We start from the raw sequence: 17,682 nt of genomic DNA, 5'->3' as shown, positions 1-17,682 counted from the left end.
GCAAGTGTGAGTCCAAGGATCAGGAGTGAAGGACAGGAGTTGTAAAACAGAGGAGAAAGGAGAGCCAGTGCAAGGGTGCATTGCAATGCAATGGGGGAGGGGAGGAAGGAGAGCCAGTGCAAGGGTGCAATTCTTTGTTGAGGGTGCTCTACAAAGAATTATCTAGTCAAATTGGCCACTTCCAAAGGCATTTGGTTGTTTGATCCTGCAAGACAGTTTGAAAGCTGTATGAAATATCTGAGGAGAGTCTGAGGGGAAAAAGAGAGAAGCATGTATTCATCAGTTACTGACTCTATTGGTCAAAGATTTGTCCCGTGAGGCATTGACTGCTCCCCACTTCTGCACTTCTGGCTTGCACCTGTTCCAGTGCTGAACGGTTCCAGCAGTCCCTTAATCCCAAGGTATCAAGACACAAGCCCTGATGCAGAAAGCGAGAAGCCTGAGTTATGGACTTGAGGTGAAGCTCACTTAGGTTATAGCTGCTGCAGCTGGAATAAGATCAGTGGTGGTGAAATAAGCAGATAATGAAGCCAAGAGGATCTGCCATGGGGCATAAGAAGTGTTTGATACATTTGCACACCGAATTTGTGCGTTGCAATTCATTCCTGGTACACATTCAACCAAAGTACCCTGCACATACATACGCTAACCTCAGCTTTCTCTTTATAAAATGAGGATAATCACCTCAAGCTTGCTGGATTGTTCTGAGAATTAGAGATCTGCATGTATAAAGCCTGATCACAATGTCAGTTCAATAAATACGCTCCGTATGTGTTTAACTATTTTATTAGCCAGATGTAATAAGCCATTCCGATTGACCATAAGGACCCAGTGTGGTGAGGCCAAAGTCAAAGGTTCCACCTTGTGTAGGCAGTGAATTTGGCTTATGCTGCTCAGACAGCCAGAACTTGATCGCTCTACAATTAACCTTCAGTGAGCAACTATCGTGTCCCTGGTTCTGGGCTGCCTTGAGGACCTGGAGACCAGAGTCATTCCTGATCCTTCCCCCCAAAGCACTCCCACGCCGGCAAAGATGGGCAAACAATAACAACTGCCACGGTTTAAGCAAGCACAGGGGACTATGGGCGCAAAAGAAGTCCTGGGAGGCGAAGGCAGGCTTTCGCTAGGAGGAGGAAAGGGTACCGACATCTGGAGGGATGTGTAGGTGATAACCAAGCAAAGACTGGCGGCGGGGCAAAATGTTTCTCACCGGCTCACTCAGTGCAACTTCACCGTCGTTTACTGGGCCCCTGCTGTAGTCAAGGTGGTGGTCAGATGCCGAGGCGGGGACAGAGCGGAGAGTGAGGCCAATCCCCAGCCACCCCTCACTGCCCCAAGGGCATAAGGTAGACCGTCGCAGGAGTGAAGGAACAAATTACCACACTTACGGGCGTGTCCCTAGGAACAGACATCATCCTTCCCCAGATCACTGATTCAACACTCAAAAACTAATTGACTCGTTCTCCCTCACTGGTTAATTAAATTTTTATGGCCAAAAAAGAATGGGGGGATTGATGACATTTTTTCCTTTTCACAATCGTCTTCCGTCACGCTACTTTATATTTCAACAAGAAAAGAGGTATAACCAAACATAAAATAAACCCCACTCTCCAGAGAATTCTCTGCGCCCCCCCACCCCCGGAGCGAGGCGAGCCGAGGCGGACCCTCTCCACATCCCCACTGGTCCGCCCGGCGCCACCCGCCTCTTTAAGAGCCGAAGCCTCGCCCTTCGAGGGGCCGCGGAGGGAGCGAGCTTTGGATGCAGTCGCCCGCTGAGGTCTCGGGAAGAGGCGTCTCCGGGAGCTGCTGTCTTTTTAAGGAGGCGGGGCTCTGCCCGGAGGAGGTGGAGAAGGTCTGGCCCCCGGATCTCCGGTTTCCGGCAACTCGGCGGGACCAGAACCTGCGCGGAGAATCTGAGGCCCGAGGCTTCCCGGCACCAGCTGGACGCCGAGCCCCCCGAGGTGAGGCCGCGGGGTCTGTGGGGCCGGCCTGGGACTGAGGGAGCTCGGGATCTCCTGCCCACCCGGGCCGCTGCGGCCCAGCTTCTCCTCCTAAAACACTGTACGTGCTTCTTGGGCAGCTCTTTCCCAGACCGTCCTGGACTCACGGTGCCCCAGGGTGTAGGGTCCCCATCACTCCAGCGCCTACTAATTGCTTCGCTGTGCACTAAGCGCCTTACACTTACTTGCCTCAGTTAATGGTACCCAACATCGTGTGAGTAGGTACAATTATGAACCCATTTTACAGATGAGGAAATTGAGGCCCCCAGGAGCCCACAGTCTTACGGCCAGAAGCAGCAGAATCGGGAATCAAACCCAGGTCTGTTCTACTCCAGAGCCTGTGCCCTTAACCACTGGCTAGGCTGACTGCCTTTGCTCTCCACTGCCCTCATAGCCACCTCTCAAATCCCAGCCTCCCCTTCCTCATCCTTTCATCTCCAGGCTGCACCTGGCCCTTAAACACCCACACAGTGAGATTGCATGGAACCAATGGAGCCCCCCACCATTAGTTTTTTTATAACAGTTTTAATAGTATCTGATGCTAAATGGTTATCTTTATATAAACCTATCGGATCCCACTAAAAAAGGACGCAAGGGAAAGCAGTACCATTTCTAACGCTGAAATAAGATTCGTTTGTAGATTTTTTTTTATGTTATTGTATGAAATTTATTTATTTTTCCTTTTTAGACCTCTAAATTATCTTCCTAATAATTGGGAGAAGACCCTTGGCTGAATGGCAGCTGTAGATGACTTGCGGTTTGAAGGTACATCCATTGGGTGCCCCCCTTTTATGATCAGTATTTCTGTAGTCACAGCAGAATTTCCGTTGCTATGCTGGTGCATATATTAAAGAAGATTATTTCAGACATCTTGGTAAAAGAATGTTTGCCACACTCAGGTTATTCTATTTGTTCACATCAGCTGTTCTTTTTTGCCAAACAGCCCTTCAGATTGGTAATATCATAAATTTAGTGCAGTGATTACAGAAAATGTTTATAGAGTTCTTGCTTTAGTTCAACACGCATTTATTGAGCATGTATTTTGTGCTTAGAATTGTACTAGATACAGGAGATCAAAAGATAAAGGAGAAGTTTTTTACACTGCTAGAGTAGATAAAAGTGTAAAAAGATAATTATAATGAAATGTGATCAGGTCATTCCTTCACTGAGTCAATAAATCTCTCATGAGTGTGACCATGAACCAGGCAATTGTTCTAGTTACCAGGGTAGAAGATTGAACAGTTTCTTCCCTTATGAAGCTCTCAGTCTAGTGAGGGAGACATTTATTTGTTAAATGATCATTTAAATATATATCTATAAACTATGAAAGTGCTGGAGGAAAAGTTCATAACTCATAACCCAGAGCCTGACCTAACCTGGGGATTGACAAATGCTCATTTGCCTTGTAAACACTTGTATAGTATTTCCTAAATGGCAAGCAGTGTTCTAAGTGCTTTACAAATATTTACTCATTTACTCCTTATGTCAACTTTATGAAATAGTTATTTTATTCTCCCTATTTTACCAATGAGGAAACTGAAGCACAGAAAAATTAAGTCATTTGCTTAAAGGTTATAGTAAGTAGTAAAGCAGGGTTTGACCCCAGGCATCACAACCTACGCTATCTTACTACTATCTAAGGAAGAGATACAATGTTTAAAGAGAAATCCACTTCATCGGCCAATACTGTCAGCTCCATCTGCAAAATACAACCAGCATCTGACCACTTCTCGCCACCTCTACCACTCTCCCACCGTGCTCAAGGTCACCATCACCTCATGTCTGGATTATAGACCTTACCTTCCTTCAGGTCTTCCTGCATCCTCTCTTACCCCCTACAGTCTGTATTTTGCAGCCAGAGTAGTCCTTTAAAACCAAGTCAGATCATGTCATTCCTTCTAAATCTTCCAGTGGCTCCCATCTCACTAGGAGTGGAAGGCAGAGCCTTTTCTGTGCTTAGGAGGCCCTACATGATCCAGGCCTCCGCTGCCTCTGATTTCATCTCCTGCTACTCTAGCCCTTTCTCTCTGCCTACCCACATGGGCCTCATCACTGTCCCTCCTAGACGCCAGGTACACTAACAGCTTAGGGCTTTTGAGCCATCCTTCTGTTTGGGACATTCTTAGTCCAGATAGCCATGTGGCTTGTTCCCTTGCTCTGCTCAAATCTCACTTCATTCCAGAGGCCTTCCTTGGTCATCCTATCTGGGAGTACAGTGCAAGATAGTTCACGTGTAAAGAACAGCACGTGCAGAGTACTTGATAAGGGAGGAAGTCTGTTTCATTTTCTTTCCCAAGGAATTAAAAGAAGGCCAATGTACCAGAGCACAGATGGTGGGGGAGGCCTGTCACAAGGTGAGGTTTGAGAGGAAGCAGGAGCCAAGTCACACAGGACTTTATACACCATGTTAAAGACTTTGCTCTTTAGAAAAGAACACAGGATGCTGCGGGGGTCATGGAAAGCTTCTCAGAGGAAAAATGGTAGTGTTAAATGAAAAAGTGAAGCTCAGGGCCCTGCAGGTGGGAGACATTGTGTCAGGAAAGGAACAGAGGCAAAACAGCATAGGATGTAGGAGCAGATAATGTTGGTGGCAGAAATAAGAAACATACCAATCTTGCCCTCAAGGCACTGAGATGGACAAGAATAACTAATACAGAGCAGAATATGTGAATAGTCATCATGTGCGTGGTACACACATCCTACATTCAAATCAAACTTTCCATCTGCTGTTCTTCACACACGGAACACATTTTCTGTCTTCTGGGTCTTGCTCATCCCATACCCTTTGCCTGAGATGCCATCCCCCCTGCTTCTGGCCATCCTTCTCATACGGCAGCTTCTCCAAGTAGCCTTTCCTAATCCCATCAGCTAGATGAGTTATCATCTCTTGAACCTCTTTGGACTTGGTACCTCTAAAGTGACGCTCTCTGTTCCTCCTTCTGGCATGTCCTTTCCCCTGGTAAACTACTGTTTTTAAAATATGAAACTTAAATATATCTTCCTTGGACTGATTCCCTCAGGCAAACTTATAACCATCTTTTTAAATGTCAGTGCCCTGTCCAGTCAGTAAATGATAGCTATAACAGTATTTATTATTATCTCATATCATCCTCAAAATCTCTCTGCGAGATAAGTATTATCTACTTTTTATAGTTGAAGAAACAGAGACTCAGAGATATGGAGTGATTTGCCCAAGGTCATGGAGTGCTAGAGTCTTATCTTAAACGAGGACCCTCTCATTCCAGAGCCTCATGCTGCCAAAACATGGGAGACTGAAGCTTGAGTAATTGTTACAGATCAGCCACCTTATTAATTTCAGTCACTTTAATTCTCTCCATAAAACTATTTGCGTAGCTGAAAGGCAGTAAGATTGGGCTCAGTTATCCAAGAGCCCCATCCTACTGCCATGATTGTAGTGTTACAGTGGTGCCCTGCTGGCATCCTTCCTGAGTCCTGCCAAATTCCACAGCTGCCCTAAATTTTATCTAAGAGCGGCTAAATAAAGTTTGTTAGGATGCCCAGGGACAGGAAGTCACAATCATTGCTGGTGGACATGAATAGGTGAGGTTCTTTTGGAGAACAGTTTAGCAGTATGGCTCAAGAGCCTTAAAAATGGTCTGCACCCTTTGACCTGGTGATCACACTGATAGTGTTCATACTAAGGCAATAACCCCAAAAGCTTCCTCCTCACAGATGCTCCTTACAGTGTTATTTGTACTAATGAAAAACGAGAAGCACCCAAACATCCAATAACAGTGGAATAATTGTGTTAACTTGTGGTGTCTCTCTCCTACTGTTCCCACCTCCAGCTGATGAACTGTTATGTAGCCACGTAACTGATCATTTTAAAGACTGATATAATATGAAAAAAAAATTTTTTATATAATCCCTGGCAGATGGAGCAGGGTACAACATTGTTTACATAGTACTGTCACATCCTAAATCAGTACTTGGTACACTGTAGGCACGCGGTAAATATTTGTTGAGTGAATGATCATCACTGGCATGCATCTACTCTATAGAGAAAAGGAAATATACCAAAAGTTAATAGTGTTTGCTTTTTATGTGGATGGGACTAAGAGTGATTTTTATTCTGTTGTTTCTACTTTCATTTTTGTCCTGTGTTTTCTGTAGTGATTACATAGGACTTACTGGAAAAAATAACTTCCATTAAGTTTTTTTGAACTTGAATCAAAGAAGAGAGGGTTAGATTGGTTACTTGCTATGGGCCAGGCACTCTGCTAAGGGCTTTACTTAAGTAATATTCCTAACTTTCCCAAAATTCCTGAAAATAAATATTATTCTCCCCATCGTATAGATGAGAACACTGAAGCTTATAGAGGTTAAGTTACTTACTCAGGCTTGAATACTTAGTAAGTAACTGAGCCAGGACTAAAATTCAGGTCTGACTTCAAATTCTGTTGTTTTCATAATTATTTTTCTTTGTCAGCTTGATTTCTAGATGAGATTTTTTTCAGAGCCTTTTGCCACTTGTCTCAGATAGGGTCTATAGCAAAGCTGAGGTTGTAACAGCTTGTCTTTAAATTTAAAAGTATGGCATTTCCAGTGTGGGTAAGGTCATTGATACCCTTGTACTGTAACTGATTTCAGAATTTGGTGATACAGCCACTTCTCTAGCAGCAAACCCAGATGCCACCACAATAAGCATCGAGGATCCTGGTGAAACCCCAAAACACCAGCCAGGACCCCCAGGAGGCTCAAGGAGAGAAGAGGATGATGAGTTACTAGGAAATGATGACTCTGACAAAACTGAGGTTTGAACTTGTCTTTTAAATTGTTTTTTTCTTTTAACTTTTTTTTTTTAACATCTTTATTGGAGTATAATTGCTTTACAATGGTGTGTTAGTTTCTGCTTTATAACAAAGTGAATCAGCTATACATATACCTATATCCCCATATCTCCTCCCTCTTGCATCTCCCTCCCACCCGCCCTATCCCATCCCTCTAGGTGGTCACAGAGCACTGAGCTGATCTCCTTGTGCTATGCGGCTGCTTCCTACTAGCTATCTGTTTTACATTTGGTAGTGTATATAAGTCTATGCCACTATCTCACTTCGTCCCAGCTTACTCTTTTAACTTCTAAAAACCTCGTTCATGCATTTATTCACTGTCTCCTGTGTGCCAGGTAGAATGCCAAGCAGTGGCAACACGAAGGTAAATCATGTAAATCAAGGTAAATCTGCCTTGGGGGAGAAACAGACAAGCAAACAGACCATTGTTACCCATGGGAAGCACGCTGGGGTTGTGGGAGCAGAGAGAAGGGGGTTACGGAAGGCTTCCTGGAGGCAGTGACACTTAAACTGAATCTTGTTGAAAGAATAGGTGAACCTGGGAAGAAGGTGTGGAAGGGTGATCTGGGCAAAGGGAACAGTTTCGGTGAAGTCACAGAGGCATGAAAGAACATGGTACAGAAAGCACATCTTCCATCTTCATGGACGTTGGGAGCAAAATATAGGTGAAGACAGGAGATGAGGCTCACAAATAGGCAAGGACTCAACCCTCTGAGTATGAATTGTATTCTGAAAACTGTTGGGAGCCATTGAAAGATTTTAAACAATATGACCAGATACGTTTAAAGATATTTAAGATACAGTGGCCCTGTGGGGTATGAATTGGTGGGAGACGGACTAGAGGCCAGAAAACCAGGTAGGAGACTGGTGAAGTGGCCTGAACTAGAACTGGATACAGATGTTTAGCAGATGGGCTCAGTAGGACTTGGTGGAAAAGGGGTGAGGAAGAGAGGGAGGATTCTATGGAGAGTTCTAGGTTTCTGCATCTGGTTGAATTTTGAATATCAGAGCTGTTTTTGATCACAAAAATTTACTGCCATGTACACTGTTGGTGCATTCCAGAAAAACAGTATTTCTAGTAATATTTTATAAATGGAACATGATCGTGATTCACCAGAGGAGTACTCAATTTATAGCAGTGTGTTCACAGGCTCATGAAACAGTGGAGTGGCAAGTGCTAATAGGTAGTCTACCTGAAAAAATAGGTAGTCTACCTGAAAAATAGGTAGTCTACCTGAAAAAAATAGGTAGTCTACCTGAAAAAGAATTCAGAATAATGATAGTAAGGATGATCCAAAATCTTGGAAATAGAATAGACAAAATGCAAGAAACATTTAACAAGGACGTAGAAGAACTAAAGAGGAACCAAGCAACGATGAAAAACACAATAAATGAAATTAAAAATACTCTAGATGGGATCAATAGCAGAATAACTGAGGCAGAAGAAAGGATAAGTGACCTGGAAGATAAAATGGTGGAAATAACTACTGCAGAGCAGGATAAAGAAAAAAGAATGAAAAGAACTGAGGACAGTCTCAGAGACCTCTGGGACAACATTAAACGCACCAACATTCGAATTATAGGGGTCCCAGAAGAAGAAGAGAAAAAGAAAGGGACTGAGAAAATATTTGAAGAGATTATAGTTGAAAACTTCCCTAATATGGGAAAGGAAATAGTTAATCAAGTCCAGGAAGCACAGAGAGTCCCATACAGGATAAACCCAAGGAGAAACACGCCAAGACACATATTAATCAAACTGTCAAAAATTAAATATAAAGAAAACATATTAAAAGCAGCAAGGGAAAAACAACAAATAACACACAAGGGAATCCGCATAAGGTTAACATCTGATCTTTCAGCAGAAACTCTGCAAGCCAGAAGGGAGTGGCAGGATATACTTAAAGTGATGAAGGAGAAAAACCTACAACCAAGATTACTCTACCCAGCAAGGATCTCATTCAGATGTGATGGAGAAATTAAAACCTTTACAGACAAGCAAAAGCTGAGAGAGTTCAGCACCACCAAACCAGCTTTACAACAAATGCTAAAGGAACTTCTCTAGGCAAGAAACACAAGAGAAGGAAAACACCTACAATAACAAACCCAAAACATTTAAGAAAATGGGAATAGGAACATACATATCGATAATTACCTTGAATGTAAATGGATTAAATGCTCCCAGCAAGTGCTCTTCGTGGAACTCCATGAAATATCAAAATAAGTACCAAAGTGTATGTCAAATTAAATAGCATTGTATACTAGATATTGTGGCAAGAGCTCAGACTTAGGACCCTGAGTTTGAATCCAGGTCTGGCCAGTAGTAATAGCTCTGTGGTCTTGGGTAAGGTACTTTAATTTCCCTAAACCTGGATTTCCTCATCGGAAATATAAGAAAATAGTATACTGACTATTGTCATCATTATCATCACAACAGCTAATATTTATTCAGTGTTTAATAGCTGCCAGGTACCATTTAAAGTTCCTTACTTGGATCATCTCATTTAATCCTTAAAACAACCCTATATGCAAGGAACTATTCTTAGCTTCATTTTGTAAATGAGAAACCTGAGGCACAGAATTTAAGTGACTTGCCCCAGGACACACAACTGGCAGGTACAGACGGAACTTTAAACCAAGGCACTCTGAGTCCCTCTGTATTAGAGTAGTGTATGTTAAGTGCTTATCAAAGTTGTTGGCACCCTCAGGATACAGGAATGATTTTTAGTATAACTGAGTGTATTAATTAGTTACGGTTCTCCAGAGAAATAGATCGATAGCATATGTATATGTAGAGAAAGAGATTTACTTTTTTTTAAATTGGTTCACATGATTGTGGTTGCTTGGTGAGTCCAAAATCTGATGGAGGATGCTGGCAGGCTGGAGACTCAGGAAAGAGAATTTGAATCCAAAGGCATTGTGCTGGAGAACTAGGAAGAGCTGATATTGCAGATGAAGTCTTAGGGCATCTGCTGGAGGAGTCCCTCTTGCTCAGGGGGTCAGCCTTTGGTTCTATTCAGGCCTTCACCTGATTGGCTGTGGTCCACCCACATTATGGAGGGCAATCTGCTTTATTCAAAAAGTCCACCAATTTAAATGTAAAGCTCATCCAAAAACACCCTTACAGAAACATCCAGAACAATGTTTGATCAAATATCTGGGCATCATGGCCCAGCCAAGTTGACACATAAAATTTACCATCACACTGAACAACAGCAGCCATCAAAAGTTTAAGAAGAAATGTCTGGGGGAAAAAAATCTTAAAACTGAAAACATTTTATCCATTATCTTAATTTCGTCAGGGAATCAGGAAGAGGTTACCAATATTCTATGATAGTGACAGAATTTCTTGACCTAGCTTATGGAACATGGGTCTCTGGTGTTCAGTGTCTTGCAATATTAGAGTTGGAAAGAATCTACAGTTTCCTCTACAGTTAAGTCCCCTACATACGAACCTTCAAGTTGCAAACTTTCAAAGATTTGAACGTGTGTTCGCATGTCCAATCATGTAAGTTAGTTCATGTGTCTGGCGTACATTGTCACATGTGTGCATCCTCTACAAGTGTTTGTGCTTTTGTGAACTTTACTGTACAGTACTGTATAGAGTACAGTATCTTTATTTCAAGCCCAGGATGTCCAGAAGCAAGCGTAAAAGCAGCGGTGATATAGCTGGTACAGTACTACCCAGACATCACTGGATCGTTTTTTTAGGAGGGTAGATAGAATTGAATCCAGCAAGGAACCAGAACCTGTGCCATCAGTGGCAGGCGTGAGTGAAATTGCACCGTGACCTCCGTGTCCTACTGCTGACAATCCTTCAGCTCTACCATCTCCCACCTCCTCTCCCTCCTCCAGTCAGTAACTCTTCTTGCCTGTTCACTCAATGCCAGCCCCTGTATGCCAGCTGTTATACTGTACTACTGTACTTTTCAAGGTATTGTACTGTAAGATTAAAAAGGTTTTCTTTATATTTTGTTTGTTTTTCATGTGTTATTTGTGTGAAAAGTATTATAAACCTATTACAGTGCAGTACTATATAGCTGATTGTGTTAGTTGGGCACCTAGGCTAACTTTGTTGGACTTAGGAACAAATTGGATTTCCAAACGCACTCTCGGCATGGAACTAGTTCGTATATAGGGGACTTACTGTATTTCAGCTTCCCTCTCAAGATATTAATGCTGTCCGTGGTATGTCAGAAAGACAGCACTTGAATACCTCTAGGAGCAGGCTGCTCATGACCATGTAAAGCAGCCCCTACCACTTTTGGAAAACTTTAATGGTGGAAAGTTTTTCCTGTATAGTGAACAAAAAATATCTGCCTATAGTAACTTCCCTCGTCTTGCAAAGGTCCTTAGAGTGCATCTGTACTTTTTGCTGTATGAATCCTCTTCAGATAACTGGGGATGGCAGTCACAGTTCCTGGCATGGGGCATGCATTCTTCTGTAGAGAGCTGTGCTCTTGGTACAGGCATGGCCCTCCTAGTGCGCCTCTTCTAAATAAGAATTTTGGTTTTTTGTTAGAGCAGTATATTTTAAGTTTTTAATTCTTCAGAGTGAGTCAGTGTATCAGATTTTTGAGAATTCAGGTGCTGATAGTAGTGAGGATGTTGAAGTGGAGGAAGGGGAAAAGATATTTACACTGACTGCCTTCTGTAGGTACATGTTTGTGTGTGTGTATATACATATATATGTTGTTTTGCATAGTAATTAAGCTAATCCTTCCTATTATCCTATAAGGTAGATCTTGTTACATGTACTTTTTAAATATTTGTCTCACAAATGACTTTTATTTATTTATTTATTGGCTGTGTTGGGTCTTCGTTTCTGTGCGAGGGCTTTCTCTAGTTGCGGCAAGTGGGGGCCACTCTTCATCACGGTGCGCGGGCCTCTCACTATCGCGGCCTCTCTTGCTGTGGAGCACAGGCTCCAGACGCGCAGGCTCAGTAATTGTGGCTCACGGGCCTAGTTGCTCCGCGGCATGTGGGATCTTCCCAGACCAGGGCTTGAACCCGTGTCCCCTGCATTGGCAGGCAGATTCCCAACCACTGCGCCACCAGGGAAGCCCACCTGTACTTTTTAGATAAGGAAGACTGAGATGAGTCTAGTGATTTGATGAAGCCATCCCCTAGTGGAGGGACCAGGATTTGAAACCTTTTGGTGTGTCTTCAGAACTGATGCTTTTATGTCAGGCTGAGAATTGGGCATGGCTATGGTAAAATTGATTGATGAATGCAGAAGAGTTTGGTCTTTCGTACATCTTGATTTTCCATTAGACCCTCTCTCTTTCTCTTTCTCTTTCTCTGGGTAGCTAGAATAAGGAAATTGCTTCTGTGTTCATTATGTTTTTTATTTTAACCTCTGACAGTTACTTGCTGGACAGAAGAAAAGCTCCCCCTTCTGGACATTTGAATACTATCAGACATTCTTTGATGTAGACACTTACCAGGTTTGTAAACCAGTTTTACCTTTCTTTTGGCGTATAATGCAGACTTGTTTCTTCTATGGTTAAACAATCGAGTAATGTGAAAGGTTTTGTATACTGGATATGGTCTTCAAAAGTAAAAGATCAATTAGCATTTGAAAATACTAAATGAAATAATAAAAAAATACTAAATAAATAATAAAAGCTCTAATCACTGAGTTTCAATTTTGCAGTGCAAACTTATTAAACTTTAAGAAAAAAATCTTCAGTAGACTTACTGCTGTGCTGTTTTGCAGGTCTTTGACAGAATAAAGGGGTCTCTTTTGCCAATACCAGGAAAAAACTTTGTGAGGTTGTATATCCGCAGCAACCCAGATCTCTATGGTATGTGTAGTGCTGTTTTGATTCTTTTCCGTGTCCCAGCTAAGCTCAGGTGAGTGTGCGGGTTGCCTGGAAAGTGGGAGAAGCGCACTGTTGGTGGGGCATGCAGTGTTTTATTTGACTCTTCTGAGCTTTGGTAGCAACTGTTGCAAAGAATTTGGAGAAAATGCAATTGTATGTTCTCTTAATGCCCTGATGACAAGTAATAGTATGTCCTTTGAAAGTCTTCAAATGACATTACAAATTCAAGACAAATTAAGTCACTTGTGTAAGAGGAGATAGTTGATTTTAATTTTAGAGGATTTCATGGTAGGGGTGAGTGTGGAGGAGCTTCTCTCACGCTTATTCATGATGTGCTGAGTTCCAGCTCTGCACAGGCTGGCTTCCCCTTGAAAGTCTGTAAGAGGATGGGCCAAGGGGTAATGTCATTCCAACCTCTGTGCTATCCGAGAAGGGGTCAGAGGTCCATCCAGTGATCCTGAAGGAAAGGGTTCCAACAACGGTGGCCTGTGTTTGAGGGGAGAAGAGAGCCAGCGGCTCTGAGTGTTTCTGTGTGCAGGTGCTGTACGAAAGACTTGGTGCACGCGGGCACACTTAAGTCTTGCATCAACCTTTGGGTAGGTATTATTATCCCCATTTTTCAAAAGAGGAAGCTGGTGCTCGGTGGGGTTCAGTAATATATATGCTCAATCCTAAACATTAAGTTTTAGAGTGATTATACTTGTTGATTATAAAAGGAAAAGGAATTCAGGAGAATCTATTGTGTGCCAATCACTACATACACTCTTTAATCCTTTTCAACAAGGCTATGTATTAAGTGCTCTTATCCCTGTTTTCCATGTGAGAAAACTAAAACTGGGATTTGCAACATCATGGATGAACTTGGAGGGTGTTAATGCTTAGTGAAATATGTCAGACAGTGAAAGACAAATGCTGTATGATATCGCTTATATGTGGAATCTAAACACTAAAACAAACTAGTGAATCTAACAAAAAAGATACAGACTCACAGATATAGAGAACAAACTAGTAGTCACCAGTGGGTAGAGGGAAGGGAGGAGGGGCAAGATAAGGGGTAGGGGATTAAGAGGTACAAACTAGTTAAGTGTAAAATAAATAAGCTATAAGGATATACTATGCAGCACAGGGAATATAGCGAATATTTTATAATAATGATAAATGGAATGTAACCTTTAAAAATTGTGACTCACTGTGTTGTACACTTGAAACTTATGTAATATTGTAAATCAACTATACATCAGTTAAAAAGTAAAAGTAGGGAATTCCCTGGTGGTCCAGTGGTTAGGACTCCGAGCTTCCACTGCAGGGGCCATGGGTTCAGTTCCTGGAACTAAGATCCCACAAGTCGCACAGCATGGCCCCCCCAAAAAAAAAGTAGAACTAGCTCCTAGTTTAGTTTTATGTAAAAGCCCCCATTTATTCTATTAGACTGGTGTTTTTAAGCTACAGAACCTTTTCATCAAATGGCACAGATGTCCAATATTTAAAACCAGTCAAAGTGGAGCAGCTCTGATGGAGGTTGAGGAAAGTCTCCCTTCCACTCAGCTTCCTCCCTCAGGGACAGACACGGAAGTTCCATCCAGATGTCCATGGAATTCCTGGAGCTCCGGTGAGCATAGTGTGAAAACCATTGCCTTGGCCCAGGCCTCTCAGCTAAAGGTTGCCAAGGTGGCATTTCTTTCTAGCTCTCTCATTCATCCTTACTTCTAGCCTGAGAACTTCTTGAGAAGCAGACTCTGTGTCTGAGGAATCCACGTCATCAGCACCTGGCAGAGGGCTTGGCGCAGAGTAGGTACTCAAACAGTTTTTGAGCGCCTTATTTTGTGCTGGAGACTGAGGATTCAAAGATAAAGTCATGATCTCCACCCCCAAGGAGAAAGAAGAGAGGGACCCAGCATTTGTTGAGCACCTAACAGGTGCCAAGCATGGAGTTCAGCACTGTTTTACTGTGTTACACTGTTTTATTTCCCACGCTCCAAGGTAGCCTTATCTTACAAAAGAGAAAAATTGAGGTTTGGGGAGGACAGCCTGCCCATAGTCACAGAGTTAGCAACAACAACAACAACAACAATAATAATAGCAAACACACATAGAATGCTTGATATATGCCAGACACTGTTATTAGGGAAGAACCTGTATTAACTCATGTAATCCTCATAATGACCCCAACTTTATGAGGTAGGTACTATTATTATCCCCATTGTATAGATGAGGACACTGTGTCGCATAGAAGTCTAGCAACTGGCCTAAGATCACGCAGCTAGTAAGTGGCGGAGGATTCAAATCAGCACCGTAGCTCATAATCCATATTCTTCATCACTGTGTTTGGCTGTCTCTCGTGACAAGGCCAGGATATGAACCCAAAGCATCCTTCTTCCCACAACACTATTAACCTCACGAGCCCATAGACCTGGTTAAAAAAAGAAGGTACAATGTCGGTAAAGTGTTTTCTAGCAGAGAGGGCTGGGCCTCGTGGGGTGGGTTGGAGGAAAGTGGTCAGGAACAAGATGACAGAAGAGCCAGTCTGCAGAATCTGAGGGAAAGACTGATGAATTTGACTACATTTAAACTAAAATTTAAAATTTCTGGGCTTCCCTGGTAGTGCAGTGGTTAAGAATCTGCCTGCCAATGCAAGGGACACGGGTTCGAGCCCTGGCCCGGGAAGATCCCACATGCCGCGGAGCAGCTAAGCCCGTGCGCCACAGCTACTGAGCCTGAGCTCTAGAGCCCGCAAGCCACAACTACTGAGCCTACCTGCCACAACTACTGAAGCCTGCGTGCCTAGGGCTCGTGCTCCGCAACAAGAGAAGCCACGACAATGAGAAGCCCGCGCACCACAGCGAAGAGTAGCCCCCGCTCACCGCAACTAGAGAAAGCCTGTGCACGGCAACGAAGACCTAACACAGCCAAAAAAATAAATAAAAATTTCTACACCACAAAATAAACCATAAGCAAGGTAAAAACTTAAAAAATAAATAAATAAACCACAGACCAGAGATAATATTTCAATGCACATAACCCACAAAGGATGCAAAGCAAGCGTACATGTAGGATGCCTACCGATTATGAGAATAAAACCAAGTATAAGTTCTGGGGGAAAATGAGCAATTCACAGAAAAGGAAACCCAAATGGCCAATAAATATATGAAAAGATATTTATCCCTACCTGAAATAAAAATTTAAACAGGATATTATTTATGTCCATTATTTTAGCAAGCATACAAATTGGCTTGTCTTCATTCATTCATTCGGTTAATTCAGCAAACACGGAACACTTACTCTTCTAGGCATTGGAGGTACAGTAGTAAATAACACAGACAAAAATCCCTGCCCTGAGGGAGTTTATAATCTAAGTTTAACAATAGACAAAGAAAATAGGTAAAATATCAATACATAGTGTGCTAGTGAGAAATGCTAAGGAGAAAATTTAAAAGCAGAGAAGAAAGACAGTAAGTGTTTGCATAGGTGGGTGGATTTGAAATTTAAAAAAAATTTAAATTTATTTGAGTAAATACCAGAAGGAATTGGGAGCAATACGTATAGGTATCTCAGGGAAGAGCATTTGAAACAGAGAGCTCAGCACGTGCAAAGGCCCTAGGGCAGGAACTTGCCTCATGTGCTCAAAGAACAGTGAAGAGTCTAGTGTGACTGGACCAAAGTGAACAAGGGTGTCTAGTGGCTGAGGTCAGAGGGACAGTGTGGAGGGGCACATCATGTAGGGTCTTGTAAGCAAGTGAAGACTTTGGCTTTTGCTTGAGTGAGATGCCATCGAAGGGTCTGAACAGAGGAATGACCTACTCTAAGTCAGCTTTTCATAAACATTGATACCAACTGTTGCCAAGGATGTGGAGCAAGGGGAACTTTTGTATAATGTGGGTGGGTAGGTAACTGGTGCCACAAATTGGAGCAGTTTGAAGATGCTCATACCCTACAACTTAGTTCTATTCCTAGATAAATAGTCTTAGAGAAACTCACATATATACAAGAAGGCATGTAGAAGAAGATTATTATTCATTGCCTCAGCATTGCTTGTAATAGCAAATATTTAGAAATGACCAAAATATTCATCAGCAGGAGAATGGATCAGTAAATTATGGTGTGTTCATATACGGAATTCTGTAGGTTTTAGAAATGAATGTGATCTATAAGCATCAACATGGATACATCTCAGAACGATAGTCAATTAAAAAAAAAAAAAAAAAAAAAAAAAGCGGGCTTCCCTGGTAGCACAGTGGTTAAGAATCCACCTGCCAATGCAGGGGACATGGGTTCAAGCCCTGGTCTGGGAAGATCCCACATGCCGCAGGGCAACTAAGCCCGTGCACCACGACTACTGAGCCTGCGTGCCACAACTACTGAGCCCGTGTGCCACAACTACTGAAGCCCACACGCCTAGAGCCTGTGCTCCACAAGAGTAGCCACCACAATGAAGCCCGCGCACCGCAACGAAGAGTAGCCCCCGCTCGCCGCAACTAGAGAAAGCCCACGCGCAGCAATGAAGACCCAACGCAGCCAAAAATAAATAAATTAAAAAAAAAAAAAAACATGTTGTAGAAGGATATAAGTAGTATGACAGCATTAGAAAGATTTGAAAAAAAGGCATGATGGGTATACCAGTTTTTGTTTTATCAGTTTTGGGCTTTTCTGTATGTTAGAAATATTTTATAACATAAAATGCACAAACTAAATTAACGCTCCCTCCCACCCCACCCCATAATTAGAGTAGGAATTTGGCAGGAACGAGGAAGAGAGAAGACGGAGTGAAGCACTGTGGCAGGCCTGGTGGTTGTGTTTCTCTAGAGGCCAAGCAGGTGGTTGTGTTTCTCTAGAGGCCAGGCTTCCTGTGTGCCTGAGTGCACCAGAGGCAGCAACTGTGTCTGTCACACATCATTGTGTCCCCAGCACCAGCCCAGGGCCCAGAGGATAGTAGGTATTTAGTAAATAATGGCTGACAGGATCCGATAGTCTCTGCTTTCTAGTTACGGGTAGTATAATATTTTGACCACTTGTGGTCGCATGCTTTGGTGGTCTCAGCCCATCAACAACACA

At 42.7% G+C, this 17,682-nt stretch overlaps 1 protein-coding gene across 7 annotated transcripts in view; it reads left to right on the top strand.

Moving 5' to 3' along the window:
* Positions 1-1,660: 1,660 nt before the first annotated feature.
* The window catches only part of YIPF1 (Yip1 domain family member 1), a 36,306-nt gene continuing 20,284 nt past the window's right edge, over positions 1,661-17,682 (top strand). For 4 of the 7 annotated variants that reach the window (XR_009503306.1, XR_009503309.1, XR_009503308.1 and 1 more), the window contains exons 1-5: positions 1,661-1,961; positions 2,689-2,765; positions 6,612-6,775; positions 12,175-12,255; positions 12,528-12,615. Coding sequence is in view for 3 of the 7 variants with exons in the window: in XM_059922891.1 (XP_059778874.1) it covers positions 2,735-2,765; positions 6,612-6,775; positions 12,175-12,255; positions 12,528-12,615 (364 nt within the window). In the remaining 4 variants the exon portion in view is untranslated. The other 3 variants (XM_059922891.1, XM_059922882.1, XM_059922916.1) reach the window with 3 other exon arrangements.

The sequence above is a fragment of the Balaenoptera ricei genome, chromosome 1 (assembly GCF_028023285.1).
Source record: "Balaenoptera ricei isolate mBalRic1 chromosome 1, mBalRic1.hap2, whole genome shotgun sequence".
NCBI lineage: Eukaryota > Metazoa > Chordata > Mammalia > Artiodactyla > Balaenopteridae > Balaenoptera > Balaenoptera ricei.
The sequence above is the reverse complement of the archived record's forward strand: the minus strand, read 5'-3'. Positions and strand labels throughout refer to the sequence as shown.